Source organism: Tachypleus tridentatus, chromosome 2 (assembly GCF_004210375.1).
Source record: "Tachypleus tridentatus isolate NWPU-2018 chromosome 2, ASM421037v1, whole genome shotgun sequence".
NCBI classification, from domain to species: Eukaryota; Metazoa; Arthropoda; class Merostomata; order Xiphosura; family Limulidae; genus Tachypleus; species Tachypleus tridentatus.
The window spans coordinates 86,355,621-86,382,487 of NC_134826.1; the positions used below are offsets into that span (position 1 = coordinate 86,355,621).

The following is a 26,867-nucleotide window of genomic DNA, read 5'->3' on the forward strand; positions in this document are numbered from 1 at the left end:
ACATATTCCGATAGTACTTTATCTAATTCAAGGACAAGATGTTTTTCAACGTATGATAATTCTCCCTTATATACACCAACGTTTTCACGTGTACGGTTATATAAATAAATGAGTAACTCTAGCCCTTCATTATACACCACTCTGATCCTCAACCGTGGATATAACACATACAGGTCAGTCAGTGTTCGGTAGCTAGATTTTATTGGGGAATCAAAAGGGATTAACAATAGATATACCGTGAATGGTTCAGAAAAACAAATTCTTAATTAAAGGGTAGATGTATTCTGTACGGAACGAAAAAATGTCTATAAGTTTAGTGAGTGTTACTATCATGGATGTCACCCAGTTGATGTATGTAGCATTTGTTAAAGAATATTGTACATTAATGCGTGTTCCAACCAAGATTATTACTGATGTTACCCTTATCAATGATCGAGTTATTTCTCCCCACTGGAAGCGCAAACATATTTTCCTCAGAGTGACTAAACGAACATCTTTACAGCTGACTCACCACTTCTCACTCTTGACTAAAATTGCACAACACATTTGAAAGTTAGGTCTGCCTGTATTGTGATATAATATCGTTTATCTATCAGTTGGAACTAACGATCCATCTCTAGGATAGTTTCTCGTAGATGTTACGGATGAACTTGATGGAGATCGCATCTCATCGTGAGTCGATGGTGGACTGGAAAACTACGCTTATCAATGTATTAAATCAAGAAACTTAAACTTTTTATCAGTAAAGTATATGGTTCTGAATATGTTTAACATTGAACAACAATCTATAATAGTTACAAATTTATCCCTTGAACAGCAGCCATCATCAACTGATGCTGCTACCTACAACATTCCCACTGTTTAAGGGTTACATAGAATGTACTGGAACTATAAGACATTCCTAATAATCATATAATACTGCACTTCACTAGCTGCAGTAGGTGAACTTAGGGTTTGGTAGAAATCACTTGCGAACAACAGACCAAAAAATGTCATTGATGCATATGCAATGTGCAATGCAGAAATGTTCCCAGTCATTTCTAGATGGTTGAAAGTATTTGCCACGCTGCCTGTGTCAATGAGCTGTTCAATGTTTTCTTACAGGTCACAAACTATGTTGACTTGTCAGTGCTCTAATGACTGTTTCTTTTGGAAAAAGCAGAAAGCAGTATAGTTGACACTATTGTACAACTGTCAGTTATGTAATAAAAGTATACCACATATCTACAGATACAGTGAATAAAGTACCAACACTTGCAAATTTAGTATATATTGCCACTACCATCACCATGATAAGTCTGTGTTTTTTGGAAGTGGAAATACTAAGGTATTGAAGAAAACAGATTGTGTTAGTGTATCTCAGAATGGCTAGTATGGTATTTATGTTGATAAGGAGAGAACAGTGTTTCAACCTTACTTGGTCATCTTCAGCTTAAGAAAGAGGGAGTTTACAAGTGATCATTGCCAGACATGTTTTAGGGACTAGAGTATAAATGGGTACAGGGTTGTCGGCGGCGTTGCAGTTGGATGTTAGGTTATTAATTAGTATAGGTATAAAGATGTTCCTTTATATTGGTTTAATTTTGGTTTTAGTTGCTGTATAAGTAGGGCTTCTTTGATTTTGTGTTTGTTTATATTTGTTTCCTTACTTAGTATCTGGGTGTTTTATATGGTTTTGTTGTGTTTTATTTAATTTGCAGTGTTCAAAAACACGTAAAGGTGTTTTTTTGTGTTCTTTAAATCTGGTTTCCGTTTTTCTGCTTGTTTCTCCAATATAGAAGTAGTGGCAATTGTTGCATTGTATTTTGTATATAATGTTAGTGTTATGTTTATCAGTGTAGTTTTCACATAACATGGACTTTAGTTTTGTACCTGGTTTTTGAATAAATTTGGTGTTTACTGGAATGTTGTGTTTTGTTATAAGTTTTTCCAAATTTTGGTTATTTTGGCTATCTTTCAGGCTTCAGTTGTGGGGATTTCTGTGAAGACAGAGATTACATCAAAACTGGCCATTTAAGGCTTTTATGATTTAGTTGATTGAGAATATATGTAAAGTTAAAAGAGTCTTTGATAAAGGAGCTGGCTGATATTACTTATTTAGAAAATGCCCATGCTATATATTTACTGAGGTTGTAGTTAAATGATTCATTGGTCAACATAATGGATCATGGTGGACAATCCGGTTTCTGAGGTTTGGGAGTGCTGTATAGTTGTGGTGTGCATGAATCAGTCTTTTGTAGATAAGAATAAAGATTTTCTAAGATTGTGTTGGTTTTCTTTCATTTGTAGCAGTATTTTGTTTAGCAGTAATTGGTTTCCAAGTGTTTTTCTTGGATTTGTGTTGTAGTAGTTAAAATTTGTTTGTATCTCACAAGATGTTATTCATTTGTGTTCATTAAAACTATGGCATTATTATAATCTGCTTTTAGAATTTTGATGTTGTTATCTTGTTTTAAATTGTTTATAAAATTAATATCTTTAGTTGCAAGGTTATTTTTTAGTTTTCTTTTCTGTGAAATTATATTGATAGTTTTGTGTGAAAATTCTTTGAAAAGGTTGTTTGAGATACAGTTTTGAGGTGTTTTGGGGAAATAGATGTTTTCAATTCTACATGGAAAGATAGGTTGTTGGTTGTGGGTGGAATTGTTATTGGAGTTTTCTTCTTTCTGGTGATTGTTTTCCAATGTTTTGTTGGTGTTTTCAGTTTGTCTAGAGTGGATCACCAGTATTTTAGCTAGGTCTTCCAGGCATGCTTTCATTTGAATGGATGGAATATTTGTAGGTGTTACTGCAAAGCTGAGTCCTTTGTTGAGTAGATGTATTTCTTCATTGCTTAATTTTCAGTTGGATCTGTTAATTACGTGGTTTGTTGGCACCTTAGTTTATCTAGTTTCTTTCTCTGGTGGCCTTTTTTTTTTCCTTGTCGTTCTCACTATTTAGTTGATTGATGTTGCTAACTCTCCCTTTCTTAAGCTGAAGATGACCTAGGAAAGTCAGAACATTGTTCTTTCCTTATTAATGAAAATATTAATACTGATACCAGCTGTTCTCAGATACATTTTTATTTCAAGTGGGTTTCTCATAATTAAGAAAAGATTGTGCTACTGTATTTCCAGCAGGAAACAAAGTTTTTGACAGACAGCAGAACCAGAACTAGCCACCACTAGCTCTTGCAAAAAAACTAAAACAATCAGTGGAGAAGTAGAAGAATGAACACAGATAATGATGCCAAAGGGAATTGTTGACTGTTGATTGATAACACAAAACTGTAGGACTGGCTTAAAGGTTAAAGAATCCCTCCTTAAGAGGTTTTCCTAAAGGAGAAAGCCAGGAAAGACTAAATAGTTTTCTTTCATTCCTCTGAATGTGTATACCAACTTCTTTTCTTGTTCTTTTTCCAGATTAATTTTCGTGTTATTTTATAGCACTCATGAATTATAGATTTTTATGTGTAACAGTTCTTACTCTAAAGTGTAATTTTGTTTCTGGAATTTTGTTTTTAGTTGCACTTTTGAGTGAATTTATATTTTTTAAATATATTATTTCAAAGGTTTATTGTGCTACTTGTGAGGTAAGTATAACTGGGATGAAATAATTTGATTTTTATCCTCAGTTTTCATTTATTTGCATAGCTTCTATTGTATTGTATAACTGGCTGAACCTTCCTCCATTTTGTATAACTTTTCTGTTTACTTAATGCATTTGTCCACACAAATCTACTTTGTTTTTGTTAGCAAAGTTTGTCTTTGCACTAGGGTCAATGACCTTGTTACTTACAGTATGTGAAATACTGAATTAGAAATAGTCAATTTATGATTTGAATGTTTTGATAACAGTACATTAGTAACATAAAAACCATCTGATTATCTTTTGTGCTGCAAGTTATTAAAAATTGTTTCAGAAATATTGCATACCTTTCTGCACCTTGAAGAACTATTATCTTTCACACAACTGTCATGGAATTTCTTGCACATATTAAGTTTTGAACAGATTTCCACTCCTACATGTGAATGAATATAATGCCAGCTTATAACATTGTGATAATTCTATACTTCTCCACCAATAGGAAGGCAACATAACTTCCATGTGTAGTAAACCCTCAGAGTCCAAATTCATGATCATAGGCTCATTTTGTCCTTGGCACTGCTTGAATTATTTTTTCTGTGTTTTTTGAGTTTCAAATCACCTTAATCAATTGTATTTCTTTATTTGGTGTTACACTGCTTGTGTTCTTTTTGCACTTTCTTTCTTCTAGGCACCATACTTTTACATTGAGCTACTTTCAATAACATATGCCAAATATAGATATATACCAAGGTACCAAGCATAAGAAGGTAAGTGCAATGTGTTGTTTCTCAAGTAACATTTATTCTTGGTAGTTTATGTGTATATATATGCTTTGTTCCATATGCTTGTTGTCTTTGTAACATTGCCTCATAGGGATTACTTACATAAAATCATAATTAAGCAGAAGAAGAGAGAGATAGACCTATCTGCCCCTGCTCAGTGCTCACCATTGAGATGTTGTTTTTTTTAAACCTTGGAAACAAAAAAGTCTCACCATTTATATCCCTGTAATTGACATCATTGTTTTTGCACCTTTTACAAAACAAAATGCCATAGTCTTATCTTTACACCTTGCTCACGTTTTCTGTCTTGTAGTAACACATTGTACTGTCTCTTGGTGAAGGCCCACTCCCAGATGATTGTGCTCGATAACAGTGGTGCACACCAACTCTGTGGTGTTCTCTTGTGTACACATTCTCTTCTCCCTTTTTATTATTCTAGGGGAACATGGTAAAAATCTTAATTTTCCCAGTTCCAAACCTCTAGGAATGTGGATATGGAGACATTGCTTTGTAAATTGTATCTCCCCCTAGAAAGAAATTAGTAGATTGGTTTGGAGTGTAAACTGGAAGCATTGTAGAGGGCAACCCATTATATTATCCACCAAAAAACATCTCTGTAAATATGGCCTTGAAGATGAGACTTAGATTTGCTTCAGGATGTAGGTGAGAGCCACCTTCTGCCACCTTTTGTTGTTATATGTCACATGTAAGTACTTCAAGTTAGAATGGCCTAATGCCCCAGCAACACTGCACATTCTCATGTTTTGCTCACCTTTAAGACCCATTACCAATGACAATAGATTTACTCAATGCTCTTCATTGTAAATATCATTCTAATGTAAATGTAACCTGTGATTTTAAATAAAAGAAGTTGTGTAAGGAGTATTCTCTGGTTGAGAAGGATGTGGTCTCCCACTAGGTGCTGTGTTGCCTCACTAACCTCCCCCCCCTATCGTGCAGTCTTGTGGGAGTTGCACCCTATAGTGTTTTCCTTTCTGTTACCGATTCTGAAAGGAACTTACCTTCATAAATGATCAGCACTATCCTCTTCCACCATTTTGAATGTGGGACTCTAGCTCTAAGTGATACTAAATGGTATATTGCATTTCTTATGTTAGTAATTTAAAATGTACCTCAGATGATTATTTACCAACCTCTACTCCCCTTTGTCTTACTTTTACTGCATTTTTTTTGCTCCGTCAAAAATTAGTCCATTGTTATTTGCTGGTTCTCATGGGGATTACTGCATCTGGAGGTTATGTTGCTATATTATTGGTGGAGAGCTACAGCATTATGATGATTGTTGTTGGTTGATACTCTACACAGAGACATGCATCGGGGTTGGGGATTGTAAAAGGCTTGTGGCATGTGCAGGATATTTCATGGTAGTTGCACAAAAGGTAATAGCTCTTGGTGATGCAAAATGTTAGCTATCAAGCTACATTTACAGGTAGGGAAAATGTTAACTTTGTTGTATTTTTTCAGAACTAATCTTTATGATATTATAATTTCAATGGCCTGTTTAATTAGTTTGCAAAATACATCTTTCCTCTTGTTATTATGTTACTTTTACCTAACAATTCCCTACCTGGTAGCATAATAGTAAGTCTGAGAGCTTATTCTTAAACTTGGGTTTTGATATCTGTAATGGGCAGAGTTCAGATAGCCTGTTGTGTAGCTTTATGCTTAACAAACCAAAAATGTGACAAGTTTTTTATTATTATTATTATTAGAGAATGTGTACCAGCTTTTTATATCTATGATTTAAATTAGGCTAAGCATTAAATCATGTATTTTGCACTTGGCTCTGGATAAAACATATATGAGAGACTTAAGTGGAAAACTTCTGTTTGTTTTTTTAGTGTGTATGACCTATGAAACTGGAGTATTTAACTTTGAAGATTTTCCCTAAACTGAAGAACCAGTCTGGATTTTAGGGAAGAAGTACAGTACACTATATGGTAAGTTAATTGTGTTGAAAAAAAATCTTCAAGTTACATTATATGTGTTTAACATATTATTGTGCAAGGTTATATTACAGAGGTTTCAGAGCCATAAACAGGATCTGTTTACCACTGAAATGTGTCAATATCCTGATTAGCATAGCTGAAAAGGGAAAGATCCTCCCCCTTCTTTAGATGAGAATATGGGGCAAATCCACATAATTTTGATTGAAGTTATTTACTTCATGCATGTAAGAGTGTGAGAAGTGTTTACATTCTGTAAATATACTGCTGAAGGTTTTGAGTAAAACAATAAATTAAATCATACATTTCCAACATTGTAATAAATTACTTTGAAAACATGCGTACAAGAAGGGTTATATTATAGATACAAAGATGCTACTGCTATGAGAGCAGTAAATTAAAAAGCTATGATATAGATCTCTCTTATATAACATATTTCCTGTGATCCTCTTTCAAACATAAATATTAATTAGAAACGATTTCTCCAAGCCCGTTCCCTTGTCTGTGGTTTTGCTAGATAGTAGATAGGGACAGTGGGAATCTCGTTAATCCTTTCATGCAGTTGAAAATAAAATCAAAATTGCTTATTTATGGTATAACTGGGGAAATCCAAATCTTTAATGTGGCAAATTAGGCTTAGGAACTTGAGTTGGTCAGAAATTTAATATTTTGTTTATAAATCCATGTTAGTTATATAGTATAATTTCCTATGTAACAGCAGTTTTGTTCATAGAGAGCCTAAAAGGTCCAGAAAATATTCAAGTACAGTATGAAATTGGCTTCACTTGTTTGATTCTTCTTTATATTTTTGAAAATTTAAATAATTGAAGTTTCAGTGATCTTTGGAAAAAAACATCTCTAAACCACAATATTTAGACTTTTTTTATACAATGTGTGTTTGTGTGTTTTCTTGTAGCAAAGCCATATCAGGCTATCTGCTGAGCCCACTGAGAGGATTTGAACCCTGATTTTAGCCTTGTAAATCCGGAGATATACCGCTGTACTAGTGGGGGCTTTTTATACAGATTCTTGTTTCAGCAATTATTGGCAAGTGTATAAACTGAAATTTAGATAGTGTCTTTGTGTATTCTGTTATTCTTTTAATATAAATAGATGCATTGCATATAATTTGTCCTTTTGGATATAAATTCATAAATCTAATTTGTGTGGTTTTATATGCTTCTATTTGGATTTTTACAGATTCAGAAGAACTCAGAAATGATGTTAAATCAAAAATATTGCTTACATGTAGAAAGCATTTTTCACCAGTTGGTAAGTTGGAAGTGTACTACTTGTAATAAAAGTCAAGGATTTGCTGTATCTGTATTTTAATTTGTGATAAGTAAATGATTTTTGGTGTTACTTTTCCATACAGTTGTCTCTTTCTAGCTAGTTTGTATGAACAGTTCTGTAAGTTAATTGATCTCAGCAAGAGAGTGGTTAATTCAATCTCCATGTATAGTCTATACAAGAGTGGTTTCCAAACATTTTTCACTAATGATATTCCAACCCCTTATCTTGATTTGTGTGACATCCCTGCTGCTACATGCAGTGTTTTTTTTTTTTTTAATGTTTTTAATTATTCTGTATTGGTGAAATTGTTGTAACACACAGTTTAGAAACCACTTGGGAAAACTATATTGATGGACAAAGTTAATTCTTCTTGATCAGCATAACTTTCCTATTCAATGAATATGGATTTCATTCACATTATATATATTGGAATATTTTACTAATGGTTATCATTACCCTCTATTTTTAACTAGGATTTCTTGGTGTTTGGTTGTACAACAAAAGTTCCATGCTTTAAAATATATATAATTTAAAACTGAAATATTTTTAGGAATTAAAAGAACATTTAGAAAAATTCTTAAAAAAAACTTCCCAGATCTGTGGTCTGTTCTTAAGTTGTAAAAGAGTGTGAACAAAATGCAGTATTTTGTGAATTACACAAAATGAATGCTACAGAAAAAAACATTGTTTACAAAATATTTGAATAAATTCTTTTGGAACTACTTGGAATTATAAATTTTATTTAAGTTTTGAAATGTCAAATACGGGTATGCACTTGACGCATGAAAAGGTTCTCACCAGACTATATAGGGTTAACAAAACTGCAGAGTTACTATTGTGATTAAACAATAGATACACACATATATATTGTATTACTTTGAATTTAAGATAAACCTTACACTGTAAATGCCAAAGGAGAAAAACAGGTGACAATCAAAATCACTAGTTATGAAAAGTTAAGAATTGGTGTCATGCTATGTGTAACTGCAGATGGAAATAAATTACCACCGTATGTCATATTAAACAGGAAAAACATTGCCAAAAGAAAATGTTTGCCAAAATGTAGTAGTTTGTGCACAAAATAATGCATGGATGACATCAGAGTTAATGTAAGAGTGGTTGGGATGTGTATGCCAGCCTGGTGCATTATTAAAGCAACAGAGCATGCTTGTAATGAATGCATTTCATGGCCATCCAATAAAATCAAGAGTAGGTTAAGGAACAAAACCAGTGATCTGGTGATAATTCCTGGTGGAATGAGAGGTCAGTTACAACCTTTTGATATGTCCATTAATAAGTCATTCAAAAATCGTACCTGTAAGCATTTTAAATACATTATTAACCTTTTTGATTCATTAATAAACTCTTAAAACATTTACTCCTTTCTAATTATCATTGAAATATTTTTTCCTGAAAATCCTTTTTTAAAAGTGGGGTGCATCTTAAATTTAAAGTAATATGGTGTGTATATAGTATTATATTTCATAACATGGAAACTACCTAGCCAAAACAAGACTGGCTATATATATGTGTGTGTGTGCAATATAAATTAGTGTAAATAAGTGACTAAAACTATTTCATTGTTATTGTTTATCAAACCTTTTCAGAAAAAATACCAGTATTTCTTTGAATTATATATAAATAATGATTGAGTTAACACAGCTGTAATGATTTTTGTTTTTGCCTATTTCTTAAAAGGACACTGAGTATAACATTGTGTTTTAAATGTGATGCTTATTTTGTAAAATAAGCAAATTCTAGTTACTTACATAAACTAAAAATCAGTGGATTAATGAATGAAGCTATTTTAAGATTCTGTCTTTGTTCTAATTTACAATTATTTGAATGCATTGTTTCACCAGTTGGGTATTTCTCACTGGTTATTATTGAGCAATGAAGTTTTATCTACATAAAATCTTTTGTTGTGACTCCAGTATTAAAGATGTGTTTATCAGGCATGTGTAACAGAAAGTAAAAAAAAAAAAAAGATTGATATTTTATGCCTTAATATTTTACAGATTAGTCATTTTATACTTTCAGTACATTTCTTTTACTTTATATTGTGTTGTAAGCTATATTTAATTTAAATGTTTGCTAGATAGAACTTATCATTATAATGGTGTTAAGATCTAGAAAGTTAATAATGATATTGAGTTCAGTGTTATCAGGGAGAACTGTTGTACTGTGTTCAGTTACTTAATCAATAAGCCATGGAATTCACCAAAGAAATTCATGTGTAAGTTGGGCCTAAGTTTATGTATTTGGAATTATCTTTACCAGTGTTTGTGGAATGAATTTGGCATTAATTTTAACATGTAATCCAAAAGAATCTACCCAGTGATAGAACATGTCCAATAAGAACTTGTGAGTTAAAATAAACTGTATCATAATATGCCAACCACATTATATCCAGTGACAGTGAGGTTAACAATGGGACTCTTCAGGTTACTAGAATACGATAAATGTACTTGAAATTGAGATGCTTTTTATATTAGCAAATTGCTTGGCAACAGTTGGTCACAAGAAGGCTTTATGGGTACCTTTTCATGTGGCTATAATCCATTAAACTGTATTGATTATTTATTCGACAAAATGAGTACTCTGCTATTAGACACATTCCTTTAATGATTAGTTTCTTTCTCTCTAGTTCTTTTGTGCTCATATAGGAGTTGTAGGTTTTATAAAATATAGTTTTCATAGTTTTAAAATTTATATGTGAATATGGATGTTTATTTTTATATTTTACTCTTTCTGATTTGATTAGGCCTGGCATGGCCAAGCGCGTAAGGCGTGCGACTCGTAATGCGAGGGGCGCGGGTTCGCGCCCGCGTCGCGCTAAACATGCTCGCCCTCCCAGCCGTGAGGGCGTATAATGTGACGGTCAATCCCACTATTCGTTGGTAAAATAGTAGCCCAAGACTTGGCGGTGGGTGGTGATGATTAGCTGCCTTCCCTCTAGTCTTACACTGCTAAATTAGGGACAGCTAGCACAAATAGCCCTCGAGTAACTTTTGTGTAGTTAATTCAAAACAAACAAACTGATTTCATTATGTCAAGAACTAGAATTAAGCAGTGAAGATTATTTTGACATGTTTTGAATATGAATGAACCATGTTTGTATTTATATACTTTCTTTGTTATGCTTTCATCAACAGTAAATAATAGAGTATTTTACTTTATAAATTCATACTGAAGACTGTGATGCATGCATGGAATATTTTATTGAAATTTATTTATTGGAAATAATTTGAAGGTTTTCTTCACGATGGAATTTCTTTATAAATATGCTTGTCTCTGATCATACCACTCATGGCCTATGTGGCTAAAGAACAATAGGATAGCTGTCCATTCCTTCCATGCCATAAGCTAAAAGTTTATATTAACTTACTTCGAAAAAAGTTAGAATTTGAATTTTGATGAAATTAACTGTCTATAAACCAATTTCTCGAGAGCCTGGATATCATAAACTAATCACATACAATCGGTTTAAAATTGGAAACACCAGATTTCGGTGTGTCTCTGTAAGAGGAATTTATCATTGTTATGGTGCTTCAAGGAAACGAAATGTTTCCATGAATAATAAATAGCGAAATATATGTAATAACGTTACAAGCTTAGAGTATGTGATGTTACACGTGTTAAGGCATTGATTGTCAGACAAAAATGACAATAAAAGCTGTGCACTTTGAAAACGGAGGAAAACATCGGATTTTTCGCCAAAACGCATGCATGTCCAATAAATTTGTTTGAGAGATATGCATGTTCTGCAAGTGCAACATGTGTAAAATCCCTATAAAAGTGACAGGTTCTCGGTTTACATAGCTCAGTGTTAAGCCACCGACACCCAATACAGTTACGCCAAGACTGACTGAAGCACAACGCAACAACGCCATTGGTCCCTTGGAAGCAGGCGAATCTCGAACAGATGTTGCCAGAGCTGTGAATGTCCTCACAAGCACCATCACAAGGCTATGGAATCGTCACCAACAATATGGATCAACTCGTGACCGTCCGCGATCTGGCAGACCTCGTGTGATTACGCCCGCACAAGATCGCTACATCCGGTTACGTCACATTCGGGATAGGACCACCACTTCGACGTCTACTGCCTCACCCATACCAGGGTTGCGTAGGATTTCCGATCAGACCGTACGCAACCGTCTACGAGATTCTTAGGCCCCATGGTGAACGTCAATGACGTTTTTCAACATGACAACGCCCGTCCTCACACAGCCCGACTCACCACTGTCTTCTTGAGACACCACAACATCAACGTTCTTCCCTGTCCTTCCAGATCACCAGATGTAAACCCCATCGAACATCTTTGTGACGAGTTGGACCGACGTCTGCGATGGCGACAACCTCAACCGCAGACTCTACCTCAGCTTGCAGCAGCTTTGCAGGCTGAGTGGACAGCCATTCCACAAGATGTGATTCGTCATCTCATCGTTTCCATGGGCAGGAGATGCCAAGCAGTTATTGATGCTCATGGGGGCATACTCGTTATTGACGTTGAGGGACGTTAAACTTCACCTAGTGAGCGTGGACTTCGCCTTTGCAGACTTTGGATGTTCAGCAGTGAATGTGCAAAGTTTCACACATGTCATATAGAACTACCCGGAATAAACTTGTTAACAATTTGTCTCATATTTTGCCTTTTGCGTTTCTTTTTTTGAAGAGTATATATGATGTTTGGGTAAATTACTTGTTTTACGGCCTGTGCTTCAGCTTGATAACACAGTTTGTTTTCTTTCCAGTTTCTATTTTTTCTTCTATTTCTGCAACTTTGAGGCTCCAGTTATGGGCTATTTGGTCGTATAGACCCAGCCATATTCCTAATATTTTTATGGGTTGTTTTGTCCAGCTGATATTGGATGGGGAGTCATTTTTGATTCTCCATCTACCCAGCCAGAAACCTTTGGATTTTTCTTTATTTTTGCTCCAGTCGCACTACAATACGTTTCTAATCACAGTATGCTTTTTCCTATTGCTTTTTCTGTAGTTAACGTCAGGGTTACATCATCAGCGTGTGCAAGGCACTTTTGCTGAATGCCGTAATTGCCTGGAATGTGGACTTCTGTTATGTCTGGGTCTGCGTTAACGCTACTAAGAAAGGTTTCGATTATTAGAACATACAAAGTTGGGGAGAGCGGACATCCTTGTCTTACTCCTGTCTCAATATCAATACTTGTATGTCAAGTGTCCGTTTATATTTATTCTCGCTGTCACCTTTTTATATATTAATTCTATCCAGTTAACTAGTTTATCCGGAAAGTTATATTTATTTAAAATATATAACAGAAATATTTGATCTATTTTATCAAAGACTTTTTCCTGATCTAGTGAGATCATACAAGTAGGAGTGCCTTTGCTATTAGATATTTGAATTATATCCCGGAACATATTGACATTAAAATGTACGTCTCTTCCGGGTACTGCAGAAATTTGAGCTGATTTGATTAATTGATCCAATACGCTTGCAATTCTATTATTTATACAATTCAATTATATTATTTATATAATTATTTATTATTATGTCTGTAATCTTTTATAAGATCCAAAGAGTCCTTCTTACACTGCAGACTGATTACACCTTCCGTAAAGGATGGAGGTAACTTACTTCTTTCTAAGCTATTGTTAATTATTTCTGTGAAAGGTTTTCCTATTATACCCCAGAAACGTTCATAGAACTCTACTGGGAGTTCGTCCGGTCCTGGAGCTTTTTTCCTGCTGAACCGTTTCATAACAGTAGTGAACTCTGCTAATTGGAACTGCTCACCAAGATTGTTTCCTTGTGATGAAAGGGAGGGAAGAAATTTTGTAACTTCTGCCCACTTACTCTCATCAGTTACTTTAGGTTTATATAATTCTTTGTAAAATTTTACTATAATCTCTTATATTTCTTTCTGGTTGGTAGTAGTTTGTCCGTCTGGGTTTTTTAATACTGTAATGTTGGATTTATTCAATCTATTTTTGAACTGTCTATAGAATTCGTTATTAAAAGTTTCTTCACTGTTTAAATTTCTTATACCTGTTCTTAATTTGAGTCCTTCTAGTCTTTCGCAATATAAGTGGTCTAATTCGTGTCTCAAAATTTCTATTGATTCTAGAAAATTTGAGTCACCGTTTACAAATCTAGATAGGTGGTTAACTGTCTTTCTATTTTATGTATTTGTTTTTCCTGTTGTCTTTAGCTATCGTTTTTCCGAGATGTTGAAACCTAGATGCTATTCTGGTTTTTACATCTTCCCATCAGTCAGCATCGTATTCTGTCGTGTCACAAAGCTCTGTCAGTAAAGTTCTAACATCCTCTATGACGTGATCTTTCTCTAACAGAGATAGTTAAGCTTCCCACATCTCCTCCTTCTTTGTTTTGTTTCACCTGTATTAAATTCCAGAGTAACACAACTATGGTCACTCACATAGTTGTTCGGAGTACCTACTGGTCTCACTGTTATTCTGTTTGTCTTTAGGAGTAGGGCTTCAGATACGTAGAATCTATCTAATCTACTTCCCAATCCATTATGACTCCAGATAAACCTTGGTTATCTTTTTCCAGGTGTCTCCATGAGTCTTTTAATTGGAAATTTTCAGTAATGTCTTTTAAAGTATTAGAGCCGGGATCTATTTTTCCTATTACCACCTATTTTATCTGTTAGAGGATTAACACACAGTTAAAATCCCCTACTAGAATAATTTCATTTGTGGTATATAGGTATTGTTTCAGATTATTATAAAAAGCTGTTGTAATAGTATGATCTGCTGGGGCATATACGTTAATTAATCTTATTTTCTGGTTATTATGCTCTATATATATATATATTATTCTTCCATAATAATCATGCCTTACATATTTAACTTTACCTGGGTAATTTTTACTTACTATAATGCCTGTGCCTGCTTCATTAGGTTTTCCCAATGACCAGTACGATAGGACATTATGGTTTTTATTAAACTGCTTGATCTGATGAACGTTATTGAGATGACATTCCTTTATCACCAGAATGTCAGCTCCATCACTCTTCATCATATCAATTACCATACGTTGTTTTAAGGTTTTTAGGAAACCTTGGGTATTTAAGGTTATTATTTTAAGTTTCATTAAAAGGTACTAAATATATTTTATAATAAAACCTGAAGTGAGAAGTAGATTAGAAAGGAAAGGAAATTAGGGCTAATTACTATTAAGATTAAACAATGAGGCTCCTACGACTACATAAGGAATTACCTACTTACATTTCTTCTGTACTTTTTTATATTCTTGTCCGACGATGCCACTCATCTTGACCTCTTCGTTCTAGATTCTTCTTTCATATCTTCCTCGCTGTCAGAAGATGACTCCGACAGTAGGAGGCCTTTGGCCATAAGCTCTATTCCAGGTCTACTTTGCTGTTGACTTCTTTGGCTGTTTTTTTTTTTTTTTTCTTCTTCTTTATAATCAACCATTCTTTTCCCGAACGCACTTCTGATGTTGTTTTAACTTGATTTTTTCCACGTCTTGTTTTCCTGTTTCTTCACATCTTTAGTTGTCTCTTGTTGCTTTTCCTTTTTTGTTGTTACTTGTTTTTCTACGACCTTTTCAACTGCTTTCTCTACAATGTTGTTTTCCACTTTCTCTACAACTTTTTCTATTTCTTCTTCCTCCTCCATGTTGTTACTCTCGTTTTCGAGAACTTTCTCGACTATATCTTTTACGACTTCTTCTACTTGATCTTTCTCCTTACCCGAATTAAGGGCTGCAGAGAAAGATTTATTTTTACATACCTTGTGGAGGTGATCTCCTCCACATTTCTTACACCCTTTTTTACAATCACTGGGTGGGTGACCGACTTCGTCGCACTTAGGACACACAATTGCTTTACACTCGGCCGCCAAGTGGTCTTCTTCTCTACATTTAGCGCACAGCCTCTTCATTCCTGGGTAATTTGCCATTACCCTGAATTGGCCGATGTTTAAAAACTTGGGTATCGGGTTCGACATGTCGATCCGCACCCTTCTGGCACCGTTGAAGACTTTAGTGTTAATGTGAGTTTCCCTTATCACATTTAACACTTTGCCGTAACACATTAAGGAACTTGCAATGAACTCATTAGGAACTTCGTGAGGTAGGTTCCTAATTCTGACTATCGAAACGTTGGAACTTGCTGGAATATACTTGTCGTCTTTACTTTTAAAGGTAAAAAACCCAATACTCAATGCCTTGACTGTAAAGTTGTACGATGAAAACGTACAGCATAACTTTTTACCTCCTAACGGTTGGAGGCACTCCACTGCTTCGGGACCTAACTTTTCTTTTATTGCGTTTATTACATCGTGCGGCAGGGCACCTTCGGGAATATCGGTATACACCGAATTCCTTCTATTAATTTTAATTTCTTGTGCCGTAATGGCACTTAAAACTAACATCTCAGTTCCACTTATTCAAGATATCTCGAAATAACCTTCTTAAGAAAAGTTTCTTTTCTTACCTTTCAACTTTTCTTTCTTCGGTTCTAGCTCTCCTGCGATAAGTTCGTTTTCCACAATATTACACACGTAAATGTAAGAATATTAACACCATCGAAGCAGACAGTGAAATTCAAAACAAACAGTGTTTACACAGTCAGTGAAACTGAAGACCAACAGTGTTAAAGTCAGTGAAATTGAAAACCAAAAATGGTTAAAAGAAGTGAAAGTGAAGATCAACAGTGTTCAAAGGGACAGTAAAATTCTAGACCAGCTATATTGAAACAGACAGTAAACTTGAAGGCCAACTTTGTTGAAACAACCAGTGAACGTGAAGACCAACAGTGCGAAAACAGTCAGTGGAAGTTAACACCAACAGTGTTGAAATGGAAGTTAAAGTGAGAAACAAGACTGTGAAAGCAGACAGTGAAACTGTTGACTAATAGTGTTGAAACAGACAGTGAAACTGAACACCAATAGTCTTAAAACAGTCAGTGAAATTGAAGACCAGTAGTTTTAAAATAGAGTGAAAGTGAAGACCAAAACTGTTGAAACGGAGAGTGAAATTTAAGTCCATTAGTGTTACAAAGCAGTGAAATTGAATACCAACAGTATTTGAACACAGTTGAACTATACACCAGTAGTGTTGAAAGGTATGACCAGCAGTATGAAAACTGTCAAACTGAAGTTTGATAATGTTTACAAAGAAGTGACAGTGAAGACATACAGTGTAAAAGCAGTTAATGAAAGTAAACAGTTTTGATACAGCCAGTGAATCTGAAGACTAATAGTGTGAAAACAGTCAGTTAAAATGAAGGTAAGCGCTGGGGAAACAGTCAATGAATGCTAAGATCCATACTGGTAAAACGGACAGTGAAATTGAAGATCTTCACTGTTGAAATATTAAGTGAAATTGAAGACCAACAGTGTTCAAACAGAGAGTGAATTTAAAAGACCTACAATGTTGAATTATTTAGTAAAGGGAAGATTAACACCATTGAAACAGACAGTGAAATTGAAGACATACACTGGTGAAATACTTAGTGAAAGTGAAGACCAACACTGTTGAAGTGGACCGTGAAATTGATGACTTACTCTATTGAAACAGTCATTGAAAGTGAAAACCAGTTGTGTTAAAGGAGACACTGTTGAAACACACAGTGAAGTTATAGACCAACACTGTTCAAAAAACAGACATTGAAACTGAAAATCAGCATTGCTGGAACTGACTGTGAAATTGAAGATCTTTACTGTTGAATCATTCAGTGAAAGTGAAGAACAGTTTTGAAACAGACCGTGAAATTGAAGACCTACTCTACTGAAACAAGTGAAGACCGACAATGTTGAAGAGAGTGAGATCAACACCAACACTGTGCAACGGTAAGTGAAAGCGAATGCCAATAATGTTGTTAAAGTTAGTAAAATTGAAGAAGTATACTGTTGAAACATACAGTGCAAGTGAAAACTAACACTGTGAACACATACCGTGAAATTGAGGACCAGTAGTGTTAAATTATAGTGAAAGTGAAGATCAACAGTGTTGAAACAGAAGTGAAAGTGAAAACAGTCAGTAAAAGTGAAGATAAATAGTGTTGAAACAGACAGTAAACTTGAAGACCAATAGTATGAAAACAGACAGTGGAAGTTAACACCAATAGTCTTGTAATGGAGGTTAAAGTGAAAATCAAGATTGTGAAAACAGACAGTGAAACTCTAGACCAATAGTGTTGAAACCGTCAGTGAAATTGAAGACCAGTAGCGTTAAAATAGAGAGTGAAAGTGAAGACCAACACTGTTGAAACACAGAGTGATATTTAAGCCCATTAGTCTTTCAAAGACAGCGAAATTGAATACCAACAGTGTTTAAACAGACAGTGGAAGTGAAGACCAGTAGTGTTCAAATAGACAGTGAAAGGTGTGACCGACAGTGTGAAAACAGCGAAACTGAAGACTGATAGTGTTTAAACAGAAGTGAAAGTGAGGATCAAATGTTTAAGACCAAAAGTGTTGAAACAGCCAGTGAAACTGCAGACCAATACTGTTAAAACAGTGAAGTTTAAGACCAACTGTGCTGAAACAGTGAAAGTGAAGACCAACAGTTTTAGAGAGTCAGTGAAACTGAAGACCAACAATGTTGAAACAGAAGTGAAAGTGAAGACCAACAGTGTACAAATGAACAGTAAAACTAGACCAGCACTATTGAAACTGACAGTAAACTTGATGACCAACAGAGTTGAAACAGCCATTGAAACTGCAGACCAGTAGTGTTGAAACACAGTGATGTTGAAGACCAACAGTGTGAAAACAGACAGTGAAATTGAACATCATGTGTTGAAACAGTGAAGACCAATAGTGTTGAAACAGGGAGTGAAATTTAAGTTCATTTGTGTTAAAAAGTCAGCGAAATTGAATACCAACAATGTTTAAACAGACAGTTGAACTGAAGACCAATAGTGTTGAAGCAGACATTGAAATTGAAAACCAGCAGTGTTGAGACAGTCAGTGAAAGTGAAGACGAACAGTGTTAAAGAGTCAGTGAAACTGAAGTTCAACAGTGTTGAAACATATGTGATAGTGAAGACCAACAGTGTACAAATAGATAGTAAAACTGAACAACAGTACTATTAAAACAGACAGTGAAATAGAATACCAACAGTGTTGAAACAGCCAGAGAAACTGCAGACAAATAGTGTTAAAACAGTGAAGTTGAAGGCCAACAGTGTTCAAACAGACAATATACTTGATGACCAACAGTGTTGAACCACTTATGAAAGTGAAGACCAATAGTGTGAAAACAGTCAGTGGAAGTCAACACCAATAGTGTTGAAATGGAAGTGAAAATGAAGAACAGTATTGATGAAACAGACCAAAAAAATGAAGACGTAAAGTGTGAAAACAGTCAGTGAAACTGAACAGCAATAGGGTTGAAACTGTTTGTGAAACTGACGACCAACGGTATAAAAACAGTCAGTGAAATTCAAGACCAGTAGTGTTGAAACAGAAGTGAAAGTGAAGACCAACACTGTTGAAACAGAGAGTGAAATTTCAGTTTATTATTGTTAAAATGTCAGCGAAATTGAATACGAACAGTGCTCAAACGGGCAGTTGAACCGAAGACCAGCAGTGTTGAAACAGACAGTGAAAGGTATGACTAACACTGTGGAAACAGCGAAACGGAAGACTGATAGTATTTAAACAGAAGTTAAAGTGAAGAACAACAGTGTCAAAACAGTTAATGAAAGTGAAGATCTACAGTGTTGAAGAGACAGTGAAATTGAAGTGTAACAGTGTGAAAACGATCAGTGAAAATGAAGGTAAACACTGAAGAATCAGTAAATGAATGTGAAGATCCACACCTGTGAAACGGACAATGAAATTAAAAACCTAAAATAGTGAAATATTCAGTGAAAGTGAAGATCAACATTGTTGAAATGGACCGTGAAATTAATGAATTACTCTATTGAAAAGTAATTGAAAGTGAGAACCAGCCGTGTTAAAAGAGACACTGTTGAAACACACAGTCAAGTTAAAGACCAACACTCTTCAAAAACAGACATTGAAACTGAAAACCATCACTGCTGAAACTGACTGGGAAATTGAAGATCTCCACTGTTAAAACATTCAGTGAATGTGAAGATCAGTTTTGAAACAGACCGTGAAATTGAAGACCGACACTACTGAAACAACCATTGAAAGTGAAGACCAACACCGTTGAAATACAGTGAGATTAAACACTATCACTATGCAAACAGCCAGTGAATCCAAAGACCAATAGTGTTGATAAAGTTAGTAAAGTTGAAGACGTAGTGCAAGTAAAAACAACACTGTTGACACATACCGTGAACTGGATGACCAGTATTGTTAAATTATAGTGAAAGTGAAGATCAACACTGTTGAAGTAGACTGAAAATTAAGATTACACTGTTGAAACAGAGTGAAATTGAAAACCATTAGTATTGAAACACACAGTGAAATAGAAGAACAATAGTGTTGAAACAGACATTGAAATTGAAGACCAACAATGTTGAAAGAAACAGTGAAAGTGAAGACCAAAAGTGTGAAAACTGTGAGTGAAATTAAAAACCAGTAGTGTTAAAATAGAAGTGAAAGATAAGACCAATAGTGTGAGAACAACAGTGAAACTGAAGACAAATAGTACTTAAAAAGAGAGTGAAAGTTAATACCAACATTGTGAAAACAGTCGGTTGAATTCACGACCAACAGTGTTGAAAGAGAAGCTAAAGTGAAGACCAAAAGTTTGAAAAAAGACACTGAAACTGAACACCATGTGTTGAAACAAACATTGAAATTGAAGACCAACAGTGTTCAAACAGACAATATACATGATGCCCAACAGTGTTGAAACAGCCAATGAAAGTGAAGACGAACAGTGTGAAAACATTCAGTGGAAGTCAACACCAATAGTGTTGAATCTGACAGTGAAATTTAAGTCCAACAGCAAGTTCTGATATTTTCAAACGCATTTCTAGTTGATTGAGAGTTTTCTCTTTAAACTGGTAATAAGCCTATATTTATATGAAAAACATTTTTCTCTCTACTTTTTATATAAATAAATAATAATAATAATAACGAAAGTAAATCGTTATTCACAATTTAGAGCAAAGGTTTTCCTTTAACATCAATCCTCGCGGACAGAAGTCGCTGTTGTGTGGAGTCAAATATACTGAAATAAAAGAACAAAACGAAAGTTGTTAAACGATGTATATTTGGACATTAAGTTTTAATGTCGATAAATCAAAGTGTCTAGTCAAATCTTTATATTTAAATAAGGTTTTTCCTTTGAATTGCCAATAGCATTTATAAATCTAAACAATCAGTTTGTTAAACGTGTTGAGTTCGAAAGCTTATATGACATCACCACTCAACAACGTAGATCAACCTTATGTCGGCCTCATAGTCCCAGTCAAAATCTTTGATTAGTTTGGATATTTTCAGCTAAAAATAATACATGAGACTAAAAACTACTTCCAAAGAATTATAGAAAATAATCTATATAGAGATTGCGAAACTTACTTTTGAAGGTCACTGAAATAGCTTAGAATTTCTGTTATATAAATTTAGTGTCCGCGAGTCTTTAACAAACGAAAGTTGGACTGAACTTGCACGTGAAAGCATCTAACTCTCTTTCTATACCAATATACTCTTCAACAAAAGAAACGCAAAAGGCAAAATATGAGACAAATTGTTAACAAGTTTATTCCGGGTAGTTCTGTATGACATGTGTGAAACTTTGCACATTCACTGCTGAACATCCAAAGTCTGCAAAGGCGAAGTCCACGCTCACTAGGTGAAGTTTAACGTTACTCAACGTCAATAACGAGTATGCCCCCGTGAGCATCAATAACTGCTTGGCATTTCCTGCCCATGAAAGCGATGAGATGACGAATCACATCCTGTGGAATGGCTCTCCACTCAGCCTGCAAAGCTGCTGCAAGCTGAGGTAGAGTCTGCGGTTGAGGTTGTCGCCGTCGCATACGTCGGTCTAACTCGTCCCAAAGATGTTCGATGGGGTTTACATCTGGTGATCTGGAGGGCCAGGGAAGAACGTTGATGTTGTGGTGTCTCAAGAAGACAGTGGTGAGTCGGGCTGTGTGAGGACGGGCGTTATGATGTTGAAAAACGTCGTTGACGTTCACCATGATGGGTTGCACATGGGGCCTAAGAATCTCGTAGACGGTTGCGTACGGTCTGATCGGAAATCCTATCCGATCCTGGTATGGTTGAGGCAGTAGACGTCGAAGTGGTGGTCCTATCCCGAAGGTGACGTAACCGGATGTAGCGATCTTGTGCGGGCGTGGTCACACGAGGTCTGCCAGATCGCGGACGGTCACGAGTTGATCCATATTGTTGGTGACGATTCCATAGCCTTGTGATGGTGCTTGGGAGGACATTCACAGCTCTGGCAACATCTGATCGAGATTCGCCTGCTTCCAAGGGACCAATGGCGTTGTTGCGTTGTGCTTCAGTCAGTCTTAGCGTAACTGTATTGCGTGTCGGTGGCTTAACACTGAGCTATGGAAACCGAGAACACGTCACTTTTATAAGGATTTTGCACATGTTGCACTTGCAGAACATGCAGATCTCTCAAACAAATTTGTTGGACACGCATGCGTTTTGGCGAATAATCCGATGTTTTCCTCCGTTTTCAAAGTGCACAACTTTTATTGTCATTTTGGTCTGACAATCGGTGTCTTAACACGTGTAGCATCACATACTCTGAGCTTGTAACGTTATTACATATATTTCTCTTTAAAATAACAAAAATATCCCTTTTGCGTTTCTTTTTTTGAAGAGTATACATTATTTAATAATATATTTTCTAACTTAAATGATCTTTTTACACCTGAACACGTATATCAAAGTTACATTTCAAACGTTACTAACTAAATTTAAAAGAATTGTCGCAACAACATCTAAAATACACGTTTGTGTAGTTTCAAGACTTCTATGAAGACAAAACTGCATCCAAAACGAAAGCTAAGTTATTTGCATGAGTTTAAAAGTTCGGATATTGTTATTTTCTCATCAACAACGTCTGGAAACAGCGTGTACTAAGATATACGAGAGAAGGTTAAGCCTTCAGGATTTCCTTTTCCATGTAAAAATGAATTACATCTTATCAAAGAAACTTTGTCGTCCTTGCAAAAAACCTTCTTTAACTAGTAAAACGATCGACCAAATACATTGTACAATTTCTAAAGAAGTTTCTTGCACAACCCGTAAACACTATTTAGTTCATATAATGTAAAAGATACAATCACCAGTATGTAGGACAGTCCCAAACGACTCTTGGACAGCGTTTCAACAACCATAACATTTCTACTAACAGTAACTACAACAAAAAATGTCCCTATTGCCCAACACTTTAAATAACCCAGATGTTCTATTAGTGACGCAATTAATATCGACATTAAAACCTATTTCAAAACTAAAGTTCGCAGAAAGACAAAAGAAGCTTATTGTATTGAAAAAATAATTTTTTTAAACCTGTTGGAATAAATCTACACTATGAAACCAGTGGTTTCCTATCGATTTGTTAGTGCACTCGAATCGTTAATCTGAGGGTCGCGAGTCTGAATCACCGTCACACATGGCACGTTAAAACGTGACAGTCAATACCACTATTCATTAGTAAAAAAAATAGAGCAAGAGATGGCGGTGATGACTAGCTGCCTTCCTTTTATTTTTGCACTGCTAAATTAGGGCCGGCTAGAGCAAATAGCGCTTGTATAGCTTTGAAAACAAACAATCAATTTGTTCTGTGTCAGAAGAATAATGTTTTTAAACTTGTGTGAAATGTTAGTATTTATCCCTAATGTTTAGTAGATATTATCTACTTATGATAATTATATCTATTTAAAATGTTTATTTTAAAAGAAGAACAGTCTTCATATCTCACACTTATTTTACTTCATTAAAACTCAGTGTATTTTATCTTGACCATTTTAACATTATTGTTTCCAGTATTACTGCACCAAAAAATTAGAAACACTTATAACAGTAAATTAAAAGTTACTCAAAATAATTCCGGATTTCCATAGTAGCCGGCGTGGCATGGCCAGGGGGTTAAGGTGTTCGACTCGTAATATGAGGGTCACGGGTTCGAATCCTCATGCTCGCTCTTTCACCCATGGGAGAATTTTTAATTCACGGTCAATCTAACTATTAGTTAGGAAAGGAGTAGCCCAAGAGTTGGTGGTGGGTGGTGATGACTAGTGCCTTCCCTCCTAAATTAGGAGCGGTTAGTGCAGATAGCCCTCGTGTAACTTTGCGAAAAATTAAATAACGAACAAACAAACACGCTAAGAAGATAGTCTACAGAGTGTAACAAAAGCTGTTATTGTTTTTGTGAAATGAAACGTAACAGAAATACGTTCAACATAAAAAACTACAAAATCAATTTATAATACATTAGTTATAGATTAATGGTTAATGTCGTTATCTTAATGAAACAAAGCTACAAGATGGAACAGCGTTTGTTGAATATTTTTAGTTTGGTGGCTTTTCGAAATTAGAAGAGTTTTATTGGCATATTCAATGTCTGTAGATCCAACTGCTGTGATGGTAAAGTCGTTGATTAATGTTATGCTTTACGGTTTCTTCTGTTGATCGAACTGCCGAGTGTTGCTAAACACGGGCGATATCTTCATACGCTCCAGTGGCTCAGTTGTATGTATGCAGACTTATCGTGCTATAAACAGAGATTCGATACCTGTGATTAACAGAGCACAGATAACCCATTGTGTTGCTTTATGACTAACTTCAAACAAACAAAAGATCAATGCGATGTACTTAAATATACATAGATTAGCTTTCAAGTGGTTCTTAGTTTAGTCCATGTGTATAACCTCACAGTCTCTCACTATACGTATACTTCTTTATGAGGCGTAATAATCTCTTATTGTATAAATTTAATAGTTTAAGACTATAGGGAAGGCAACTAGTCATTAACACCTATCGGGATACTTTTTACCAATGAATACTAGAAACGACCGTCATGTTAGAACGCTCCTAGAACTAAACAAGTGAACACGTTTGGTGTTTAAAACCCGCGACCCTTATATTACGAGTCCTGCACCCTAACGACCTGGCCATGATGAGCCATTTAAATTAATGATAACCCTAAATTCCCGTTAATTAGAATACTCTGTTAATGAAAATTATTTTCTAAGTGAAAGCTAAGGATTCGAATGAAACTGAGAATTCTCACTTCAAATAGTTTACCTTTTAATAGACAAGTAACAATTATTTCGTGCTTAGTTCGTATCCCTGACTTTTCTTTTCAGAATATAGCTTTGCTCTTGTAGTGACCCCTATCGGAAGATTGAACATTTTCCATTAAAAGATCTCCTGGATCCTTCTGTACTCTCATGTTGTTTCCTATAAATCCAATCTTGCATCTCCTGCCTGTCCGACTGTAGCTAAAATTAGTTATTGAGTGGGTTTATTTGTAGTCGACGGGAAAACAAGACGCTACTGCATTCTCTCCTTGATGGATGCACAGATTTACAGTTTTCACATCTTTACGAAGTGAAACTTCTTTTTCAAAGACCGAACTTTGTGTTTGAACAGCAAAAATAATTAACACAAATAAAATCCTAAAATACACCTCCATTATTCTGTATTAATTTGTTCTATGTAACATATCATACGATAGACTTAGTAGACTTTGTAATTTACTTGATTGAATTTCCAAAAACTTTTTCTTACATTATTCATATTTTTTGAAATTCTCACTTGACATCAGTATGAAGCTATTATAATTTCTAAATGAATTTTGTTACGTGAGAAGAAAAATTTATGTAAATGATAATAAAGAATAAATTGATACCTCTCAATCAAAACTTTCTATACTTTACTTTGACGATGTTTCGATTATTTGTTTGTTTTGAATTTTCGCGCATGAAGATGACTTACGAAGGTCGAAATTGTTCTCCCCTTATACATAATAGTGTTAATACCTATACCAGCAGTTCTGAGATACATTTTATTTCAAGTGGGTTTCTCATCATCAAATGGAAGCTGTTTCTTTAATTATCAGCAACTTTAACAAGCCTTATTTTGGAGATAAACAACTAGTAATGCAAGCCTACGTGCTTGGATCAACCAATAATATTACCGTCATTGTAGTTAATCTACAAAACCTTACACTTCAAAATGCAGAAAAAAATTCCTGATGAATAGTACTTGATTTAAAAGGACAGTTCTGATGCCTTTGAAGACAAAATAATGTGTGTCGTCTTATAGCAAAGCCACATTGGGCTATCTGCCGAGTCCCCTGAGGAGAATGAAACCCCTGATTAAAGACAAAAGAATCTTTACAAAATAGACAATATCCATGATGACGAGAACACCCACTTGTTGAGAAAAATGTATATGTAAAAATGGCTGGTATGGGTAGAGAAAACTATATAGTGGAGCGAACAACGTTTCGACCTTTTTTGGTCATCATCAGGTTCACAAAAAAAGAAAGAAGTAACTGACCGATAGCTGACATGTTTGAAGGCAGTTGTGTAATTACGTGTAGAAATGTAGAGGGCATGCTTAGATGTTTGATTATATATTAATATAGGTATAAAGGGGTTCTTTTGCATTGGTTTATTTTGGACTTGAGTTGTTGTATAAGTGAGGCTTCTTTAATTTTGCGTTTATTTATTTAGTATTTGGGTGTTTTCTATGGTTATGTTGTGTTTATTTGATTTGCAATGTTCAAAAACGTGTGAAGGTGACTTTCTGTGTTCTTTGAATCTGGTTTCCATTTTTCTACTTGTTTCTCCAATGTAGAAGTCGTGGCAGTTGTCACATTGTATTTTGTAATTAATACTGGTGTGGTGTTTATCAGTGTAGTTTTTACATAATATTGACCTTAGTTTTGTGTCTGGTTTTTGAATAAATTTGGTATTAACTAGAATGTTATATTTTGTTGCTAATTTTTGCCAAATATACCCAACATCTAAGCACGCCCTCTACATTCCTACACTTAAATACACAATTGCCTTCAAACATGTGGTTAGCTACTGGTCAGTAACTTTATCTTTCTTTGTGAATCTGACGATGACCGAAGAAGGTCGAAACGTTGTTCGCTCCTCTACTAGTGCTTTCTCTACCCCTACCAGCCATTTTTACATATATAACAGTTTCATCCTCTTTAGAATCTATTTTGTCCTCTTTAGGTGTGAAGAAATTCACCAACCCTCTTACAAGGTTTTACTTGGTGTCCCTAAAAAGACATGGAGGGGGATTTAGTAATTAATCTGTCCAACGTTTTTATTTGGAAAAGTTCTCTTCCCTT

General features: G+C 35.0%; 2 protein-coding genes and 1 long non-coding RNA gene across 5 annotated transcripts in view; 1 reads left to right on the top strand and 2 right to left on the bottom strand.

The window, feature by feature from the left end:
• LOC143244407 (cysteine protease ATG4B-like) overlaps nucleotides 1-26,867 on the bottom strand; it is a 150,306-nt gene that overhangs the window by 102,950 nt on the left and 20,489 nt on the right. The window contains exon 6 of one of the 2 annotated variants that reach the window (XR_013025058.1): nucleotides 23,278-24,266. The exons of the other annotated variant lie outside the window; for it this stretch is intronic. The gene's annotated coding sequence lies outside the window, so the exon portion shown is untranslated. Of the gene's footprint in view, nucleotides 1-23,277; nucleotides 24,267-26,867 lie in introns of those variants that run through there. 2 annotated transcript variants of the gene reach the window in all.
• Nucleotides 74-25,550, top strand: LOC143244408 (uncharacterized). Of its 2 annotated transcripts, XR_013025062.1 has the most exons (5): nucleotides 113-173; nucleotides 4,256-4,334; nucleotides 6,212-6,310; nucleotides 7,517-7,588; nucleotides 24,862-25,550. It is a non-coding gene; the product is annotated as an uncharacterized LOC143244408 (long non-coding RNA). The 2 variants fall into 2 exon arrangements; XR_013025061.1 differs by lacking the exon at nucleotides 4,256-4,334 and having other exon boundaries at nucleotides 74-173; nucleotides 24,862-25,544.
• LOC143244406 (uncharacterized) lies at nucleotides 14,362-16,658 on the bottom strand. The gene has a single exon (XM_076489000.1). It carries the CDS (start codon nucleotides 16,013-16,015, stop codon nucleotides 15,086-15,088), a length of 930 nt encoding a protein of 309 aa, XP_076345115.1. The 5' UTR covers nucleotides 16,016-16,658; the 3' UTR covers nucleotides 14,362-15,085.